Consider the following 9,432-nt stretch of genomic DNA (forward strand, 5'->3'; position numbering starts at 1 on the left):
TCCAGACTGGAGCCGCGAGCGATGGTCCCCAGTCCGGAGCCTCCAGCAACGGTCCTTAGTCCGGAGCCTCCGGCGATGGTCCTCTGTCCGGAGCCTCCGGCGGCAGTCCCCAGTCCGGGGCCTCCGGCGACGGTCCCCCGTCCGGAGCCTCCAGCAACGGCGCAGTCCCCCGTCCGGAGCCTCCGACGACGGTCCTCTGTCCAGAGCCTCCGGCGACAGTCCCCAGTCCGAGGCCTGCGGCGAGGGTCCCCAGTCCGAGGCCTACGGCGAGGGTCCCCAGTCTGGGGCCTACGGCGAGGGTCCCCAGTCCGAGGCCTGCGCCGAGCGTCCCCAGTCAGGGGCCTACGGCGAGGGTCCCCAGTCCGAGGCCCATGGCGAGGGTCCCCAGTCTGGGGCCTACGGCGAGGGTCCCCAGTCCGCGGCCTGCGGCGAGGGTCCCCAGTCCGAGGCCTGCGCCGAGTGTCCCCAGTCTGGGGCCTACGGCGAGGGTCCCCAGTCTGGGGCCTGCGGCGAGGGTCCCCAGTCTGGGGCCTACGGCGAGGGTCCCCAGTCCGTGGCCTGCGGCGAGGGTCCCCAGTCTGGGGCCTACGGCGAGGGTCCCCAGTCCGTGGCCTGCGGCGAGGGTCCCCAGTCCGTGGCTTGCGGCGAGGGTCCCCAGTCTGGGGCCTACGGCGAGGGTCCCCAGTCTGTGGCCTGCGGCGAGGGTCCCCAGTCCGTGGCCTGCGGCGAGGGTCCCCAGTCTGGGGCCTACGGCGAGGGTCCCCAGTCCGTGGCCTGCGGCCTGCGGCGAGGGTCCCCAGTCCGAGGCCGGCGACAAGGGTCCCCGCACCAGAGGCGCCACCGAGGTGGGGGGAGCCAGAGGCGGAGTCAGGGGCTACACCACGAACTGGAGCCGCCGCCAAGGGTAGATGCCCACCCGGACCCTCCCCTATAGGTTCAGGTTTGCAGCCGGGAGTCCACGCCTTTGGGGGGGTACTGTCACGCCCTGACCTTAGAGAGACGTTTATTTCTCTATTTGGTGAGGTCAAGGTGTGATGTGGGGTGGGCATTCTATGTTTTGTATTTCTTTGGTTTTGGCGGAGTGTGGTTCCCAATCAGAGGCAGCTGTCTGTCGTTGTCTCTGATAGGGAATCATACTTAGGTAGCCTGTTTTCCCACCTACGTTATGGGATCTTGTTTTTTGTTAGCACTGTGAAGCTGGCAGAACGTGATGTTCGTTATTCCTTTTGTTGTTTTTGTTTGGTGTTCTGAGTATTAACGATCATGGACACTTACCACGCTGCACTTTGGTCTACTTCTTCAGACGATCGTCACATTCATTCTCAGGAACAGCAGGAGACTGCTGCTTTCCTCCTTTAATGTATGCAGCAGTGCAGTAGGCACATAAACTAAACTAAATCTAGAATGTACGCTAGCCAGTACAAATCCAAATACTCCGCTTTCGTGCATGGAATAAGGGTTGTCATATTAAAATGGGCTGATTCCAACCCTCATTCCTTCCTTGACCAGCTTTCCACCAATCCAGTTGAATGCAATATCACCCAAGGAAGGAAAGAAAGATGCATTCATTTCAACAGTGACCTAAGCCTACATTAAAGGTGCAACACATAGGATTTATTTGTATTTTTGCATTGTAATTTCAGAAAATATCCATAATACATAATAATATCCATAGTGTACAAAACATTAAGGACACCTGCTCTTTCCATGACATAGACTGGCCAGGTGACTCCAGGTGAAAGCTATCATCCCTTATTGATGTCACTTGTTAAATCCACTTCAATCAGTGTAGACAAAGAGGAGGAGACAGATTAAAGAAGGATTTTTAGGCCTTGAGACAACTGAGACATGGATTGTGTATGTGTGCCATTCAGAGGGTAAATGGGCAAGACAAAATATTTAAGTGCCTTTGAACAGGGTATCATAGTAGGTGCCAGGCACACTTGTTTGAGTGTGTGAAGAACTGCAACGCTGCTGGGTTTTTCACACTCAACAGTTTCCCTTGTGTATCAAGAATGGTCCACCTCCCAACGGACATCCTGCCAACTTGACACAACTGTGGGAAGCATTGGAGTCAGCATGGGCCAGCATCCCTGTGGAATGCTTTCCACACCTTGTAGATGCCCTGATGAATTGGAGTAGCTTCATGATATTAAAGGTTGATGTTGGAATGTAATTTCAGAAAATGTCAATAATATATCTGGTGCTAATAGTGGAATGATAGTATTTCACAGTATTACTTACCAGCCAGTGTTGTGATTGGCTGTGATATTCGCCAATTGATTTCTCCTGCTGGAGGGCATCTGTTGTCAAAATGTTCTGACTTTGTGGCTGTGCTATCTAGTGGAAATCACTGTCATTTCCTGGGTTGCTAAAATTCTACACTTTTCGCTCAATTTCAGTTTATGCGAGAAAACAATAATAGTGTAGGGAATTATTGTACGATCTAAAATCGCTATGGCATATCTTAAAAAGATGTATAGTTTCTGTTTGAAGCGTGGACCAAAGCCGAAAGGTCCACCAGCTTCAAACAGATGTAAATACTATATTATTGGGTATTGAACATGTATTTCACAGCAAAGATGGAATAATGATTCCCTACACTATTCAGTGCTTGTTAAATCATAAACTGAAACTGTTCTGACTTTGTGACTGGAAATCTAGCGCGATTTCTACTAGATAGCACAGTCAAAGTTAGAACAGTTTTCACATTTTGATGCTCCCGTGAGAGAAACCAATATGCGAATATCAAAGCCAATCACAACATTGGCTGGTAAGTAATACTGTGAAACACTACACTTTCATTCCACTATTACTGCAGATATACACAGTGTACAAAACATTTGGAACACCTTCCTAATATTGAGTTGCACCCTCTTTTGCCCTAAGATTAGCCTCAATTCCACCCCCAAGGATCCACCCTTGCATATTTACAGGGGTTTCCCCCCTAATCACCTCCACTTCTAAACCCAGCCAGAAAAATAGCAAGAGGCTCTGGGAATAAAGCCAACCCAGCGTCACCATAACCAAAAAGGACGAAAAAAAATCCATCTAAACCTTTTATAATTACTAAGATTATCAAATTCAGATGGTCAGGATTAAGAGTTCATCTAAGTAGTGACATTAGACGGCATTCTACACTCTACTCAGACAAATCTGAAGGCAAAATCAATAGCATGCGTCTGCTGCCCTCTGCCTTCGGACCAGACGCTGCTACAGCTATACCAGACCCGATCCACTTCCATTCACCAGCTCAGCGCAAATAAACAAAACCCGGTAGTTGTTCAACAAACAATGGTATTTTCACTCTAGCCTATCAAATCGTGTCGGGGCCTTGGAACGTTCTACACCACTTCCCTGTTCTCTGCTGGTGCGGTGCTTCTGGGATAGTGGGGATTCCTGCTGCCTGACACTTCCTCGCGCGCGCACATCCTATCAGCGGCGCGGTAAATTCAGGCACAGATCCCTTTACCGCGATAAGAAATAGACTGATACCCAGGAAATAATGAATGGGCCGACGAGTGATCCACACGCGTTCCAAATTATGGGTCCGTTTTTGCTGTCAATTGTTACCAAATAACATAAAACTCATCACACACATGCGGCCATTTTTGTTAACCATCCAAGGCATTGTAGCCTGCACGTTTGGAGAGTATTATCATCATAGTTTAGGCCTTTCCCATAGTCAACAGAATCCGATTCGAAAACAAGCACTCAGCGTATGAGCAAGGCAATCACATTGGACAAGCAGTAAACCATTCCAAATAAAGGTCCCACAGCCACACACGCATCACGGACAGCACACAAGGTTTGACTTCTTCCTTAGGTTCTAAATCCATCTTGGAGACCAAAAAGTCCCCTTTTCCTTTCACATATAGTTTCTCTGTAGAATTTACTTCAATCGCCCATTCTGACTTACCGGTAATCGTGTGTGTAAATTAGCGGTGGCTGTCCCAGTTGGAAATTCAAACCCCCCTCAGCTGTCCTGGTCCCACTGCTTACTAGACGTGTATACACGATGCCAATCAAATCATTAGACCGCGCCCCTACTGATGACCTATACCAGAAATGGACGAATCATAGCCGAGATCTATCGGGAGGTCCATCTCCTATGTCCAACGATGGGATACAGTGTAACAATTCATAACACGAATAATATTGTAATTGAATGTTATATTGTGATTTTTTTTTACTCACCAATTCTTTATTCATGGGAATAGAGAGCCCTTGGTGGTATTGATATTATAGCCTTGCCTATGTATTATTTTACATGTGTGAAAAAGGCTACGTAAAGAGCTTCAATGTTATGAGTAGGCAACTGTGGACCATTAAAGTAGACAATGGCGTGCTTAGTTAATTGAATTAAATTGGGTGGGAATTATACATTGTGTGGGATTAACTGGGAATTAGAGGACAGGATTAGGAATTTGCTTTCTATGCACCATTTGAGACTGGCTGTACAAATAGCCTGCAGTGTTGAATGAACATTGTGTGCCAAATATGACAGGCTATAGAATAACATAAGCACCTATTTCTTATTAGATGGTAATTTGCACTTAAACTGATATTTGAAAATGGGTGGGTTATTAGGTCAGTGTTCACCATAACAACAAGCATATTAATCAGGAACATTCAGTAATCAAAATGCACAACATTTTGAATGACATTTTATCTGCTCTCTCCTCTATCTCCCTTGCCTTGTCCTATTTTATGTCTAGATTCCTCCAATAGCAGTGTACTCATTCTATTCATTCCCATTCTACACTTGTTGGCATGACAATAATTCGATGATGACTCGATGTTGGGTAATATGACAAAGTGTTAACAAGGTTATTCCATTGCAATGGACGGTTTATTACAAATGTCCCACGTTATAGTATAATATTTTGTATAACTTTTTTGCATTAACACCTATGTGAAAGAAGCGTAATGCTTTCTACAGGGAGACTACCTACACAGTAGCTACTCGGACTTCAGGCCTGGAAACGCCATATTTTGTTCAATGCAGTAAAACATATCAACCACAAGAGTGCGCCCCTTAGCCACCAAATTGCCATTGCCCTGAAAAGAGTTGAGTTCAATGAATCTAAGCTCTCCGGGGATTGCAAAAATGTGTTGTGATGTGAGAGTCCGCATACACATGTATTTAAAGACGTACAATATCCCCAGTATAATGTACATTGCCAGAAGGAACCTTCATTTATGCTCTTGGCTAAAGACTCATTTCAAATAAGTGTATAACTACAGAAGATAAGTAGATCCGTTATATAATTCATATTTAATAGCACAGTTTTGACCATACAATCAATAATTCTCTCCCCTGATTTAGAATAACAATGCACAGACAACGACTTTCATAAGACTCTGAACAGTTATCTGGCCTCTGGATGGAGGATGGGGAGAGAGGGGGATGCATACTCATGAAACCCATTGGGGTTGTTAGGATGGGACATCGGCCATGGTGAGGCGGCCATGTTGGTGAGATCAGTTGCTTGTTGCCGCGACGATGAGCCCAGGTGTTGGGCCGGGACAGACACTATTACCACAACGATGGTTCATCATATCTGGGAAGAGACAAAATATATAAAGTATCAAATAACAATTATGTCCAAACTACCACAGTACTTTCTTCTGTTGAGACCAGAGGACCAGGGCACCTATTTATACTGCGTCTCAGAGTAGGAGTGCTGATCTAGGATCAGTTCGACAGAGGGAACCTGCACTCTTACTCTGAGACACTTTATCAATATGAGTCCTGGACCAGTCACACGCACGCACACGCACGCACACACACACACACACACAACCTACCTGGACTGTGGGAGCGTGTCTGTGCTCTCCTTCAGCAGCAATTCTGAGATCAGTGTGTCCAGTGTGTCAGGGCTGGACCTCTTCCCATACCTGGAAGAGAAAGAGAAAAGAGAGAGAGAGAGAGAGAGAGAGAGAGAGAGAGAGAGAGAGAGAGAGAGAGAGAGAGAGAGAGAGAGAGAGAGAGAGAGAGAGAGAGAGAGAGAGATAAATGGGAGAGGGTGAGACAGGAATTTCAGGAATTCCTATTTGCATAGACTTAACTTCAGGAACTAGAGCATGTGTGCTGCCCCCATAAGATAATTTATCCCAACTGTTCTAGAGTCAATAAGAATATATGTCTGTTAAAATAAAGACTTGTCCTGAGAGCCCTTCTGTATAAAAAGAGAGGACTGTTTTGTTGGTTGTCAAGTCTGCTCCTCTGAAGATAAGCCCTATTGGTTAGGACCCTTTTCCACTCTTAACACCAACACTCTAACAGAAGAAACACATTCACAATTAAATCTGGACATTTCAATTATTGTAGCCAGGGGCACACCAGCAAATAAATGTACCAGAAAACTAATTTTACACTGAGGTTAGTGAACAGAGTGTGAGTGGATGCAGGGTGACTGGCTTCATCTGTAAAGAGATGTGTGGGATGTTGCTAATTAAGAATCAGGGGGGTGCAGCTGTTGAAATAAAGACGTTCTTTCATATAGACAACACACAGAGTAATTAGTGAAAAGTTAATGTGACTCATCTTTATTATTTTAGCCACCTGAATGATTGGATTAGTTGGTATTTGGACTAGAGCCAGTAATAACACAAATATTAAGCTAAAAACCAAAGTGTAATTTTAGCTACTAGTAGCTGAGTTCATAGTGTCCCACTCCATATAATGAGTTAGTTAGTTAGTAACGCTAGTCATTGAAAGGTTTAGCCTATGGTACAGTCATCTATAGTCTGATATTATTCATTTGATTAGCCTACCTGCACAATTTGTATTGTTGTTTCTTTTAAGTGCTCATTTGGGGCTGTAGCCCATTCGTTTGTATTAAAGGTGCTAACATATACGTTATCATATGATAATGTCATTATGAATCAATAGCCTGTGGCTCACTAATCAGATATTTCAATTGGATAATCACAAATCCGAACTTCAGCCCTTTAATTAAATCAGCAATGTATCACACCCGGATCACAGCACTCACCTCTGCCTTGTGATGAGGTTGATGTAATGTCTGAGAGCGGAGTAATACTTGGCCAGTTCCTCCGCCGGCGCATCTTCGCCGGGATTTTCGGGTTTGACCGGGTAGCCTTCCGCAAGGGTCCCGATGCATATGAAGGTCCAGACGAGGAGCGTCACTGCGCCCAGCCAGGTACCCAAATTAGGATGCATCTTTAATGTTTACAAATCAAGAAAAATATCAGGGTCTGAATTGCTTAGGCTACGCAGTCTTATCAAAGTTAGTTTACCTGGGAAAAACTTTTAGAAGTTGTGCATGTTCAAGACGATAATTATGTCTGTTCCCTACTACTACACCACAAACCGTAGTCTACATCAACTGGAGAATGCCTCATGTTTATCTATATTTGTTGTTTCAAATTAAATTGATATCTATGTATTGACTTCCTCAGATTAATTGTTTAAAAATGTCAGTTTCAGTGAAGGCAATGCAATTAGTAGATAGGCTACAAGCTGTATAGAAAAACCCTATAAAACCGGCAGGTACATTAGATAAAAAGGTTAAGAAATAAATATCTAATCTTGTTTAAATCGTGTCTATAGATGTAATAGAGTTATGCTACTTACATTGACTTGAGGGTTTAAATTATAGTTTGGGTAGAAGTTGTCCTCTGGCGTCTTTATGCTGCTGTGCGTTCTGCATAGGGTACCCACTCTAGGGCGCGATTTTTATAATTCTGCGCACAATACTGGGTGGGGAGGGCACATCACAAGATGCGCTCCATTGAACTTAAGTCTCCAAATCACGATTCTGAAAATGTGCGCGGACAGACGCGTCACCGCAAGCTGTCATCGCCCATTTTAAACTATATTAATTAATGCGTTAAAAAAATGATTGCTTTTTAAAAAATGTCAATAGTGGTGGAAATTAATTAAAAATGTCCCCCTCTCAAACGAATTAACAACCTCACTCTGGAGACGAATAAAATTGGCTGAAGAGACCTGGCGCAGATCCAAGACAAGTGTATGTGATGATTATGATGACTGGGTTGTCAATATCGACAGAATTGTCTCACTTGGGGACAACGTCTGATTGAAAAATGTGTTTATTATTTTAAAAACCTCCATTAATTGCCACAAGCACGCACGCACACACCCACTTAAACACACGCACACACACACACGCTGCACACACACACTAACACACGCATGTACACAAGCACAAGGCCATAACCAGGGTCTGAGTTCTAGTGAGGTCCGTAACGGGGGAAGGGGTTTGGGTTAAGAAAGTTGAACTTCATTTGCTTCATTTCTATGCGATTTAAAACTCTAAAATGCTATTTGGAGAACAGCAAAAACAACCAAAAATGACCCCAGCCATTAGTTGCTGTAGCTTCCTTCACCTCAGTCCATCTACAAACACATAGCCTAGTAGCTATACAATTACATTAACTCAGGACCGAGATTAAAAACTATCATTTAATACTTACAGAGGGATCTGTTAGCAGAAAACATATTTTATTAACAAAAAGTAAACAAATGAGTTTGCTTGACAGAACACATTCTTTTATGCAGTTTTATAGCAAATTTCCTGCAATTCTACACATTTTTTCATGGGGTGTTGAGAAATTGTTGCAGTTTTAAAGCTAATTTCCTCCAATTCTACATATTTTGCAATGACTTATAACATCTTACTATGATATCTGAGTGAGAGTGACAAACAAATTCAATGGGGCCCCCTGGAGGTCAGGGCATCTCTTTGTTTTCCTCCTCTCTCTTTTATGTTTTACTGTCAATCAAATTACATATTTTTTTCAGTCACCCACACCACCAAAAGAGAAATGTGATAGGAATTGATTAGATCTCATTAGCATCCTTTCTTTCTCTCCTAGATGTTTTCTGAATGTGTTTTCATGCTACTCTAACACCCTCAACTGGAATGTGGGGAAAATATGAAGTATTTCCAATGAACAGAAAGATCAGTTAAGGTTCAGATTAATAAAAAAAAAGATATAAAAAAAAAAAGTTGAGGTCGGAAATACACCTAAATACACCTAAATACACCTAAATACACCTAAATACACCTAAATACACCTAAACCAAATACATTTAAACTCAGTTTTTCACAATTCCTGACATTTAATCCCAGTAAAAAAAGTCCCTGTTTTAGGTCAGTTAGGATCACCACTTTATTTTAAGAATGTGAAATGTCAGAAAAATAGTAGAATGATTTATTTCAGCTTATATTTCTTTCATCAATCACACTCCCAGTGGATCAGAAGTTTACATATACTCAATCAGTATTGGTTAGTATTGCCTTTGAAATTGTTTAACTTGGGTCAAACTTTTCGGGTAGCCTTCCACAAGCTTCCCATCGCATACCCTTTTTCAGTTCTGCCCACAAATTTTCTATAGGATTGAAGTCAGGGCTTTGTGAAGGCCACTCCAATACATTG

The 9,432-nt window shown here is 43.7% G+C and overlaps 1 protein-coding gene across 1 annotated transcript; it reads right to left on the reverse strand.

Moving 5' to 3' along the window:
- Positions 1–4,952: 4,952 nt before the first annotated feature.
- npy (neuropeptide Y) lies at positions 4,953–7,716 on the reverse strand. Its single transcript, XM_029643866.2, has 4 exons — positions 7,604–7,716; positions 7,002–7,189; positions 5,812–5,901; positions 4,953–5,564 (listed from the first exon to the last, which is right to left on the reverse strand). Exons 2-4 carry the CDS (start codon positions 7,187–7,189, stop codon positions 5,540–5,542), a joined length of 303 nt encoding a protein of 100 aa, XP_029499726.1. The 5' UTR covers positions 7,604–7,716; the 3' UTR covers positions 4,953–5,539.
- Positions 7,717–9,432: the final 1,716 nt, after the last annotated feature.

The sequence above is a fragment of the Oncorhynchus nerka genome, linkage group LG7, assembly GCF_034236695.1.
Source record: "Oncorhynchus nerka isolate Pitt River linkage group LG7, Oner_Uvic_2.0, whole genome shotgun sequence".
Classification (NCBI taxonomy): Eukaryota; Metazoa; Chordata; class Actinopteri; order Salmoniformes; family Salmonidae; genus Oncorhynchus; species Oncorhynchus nerka.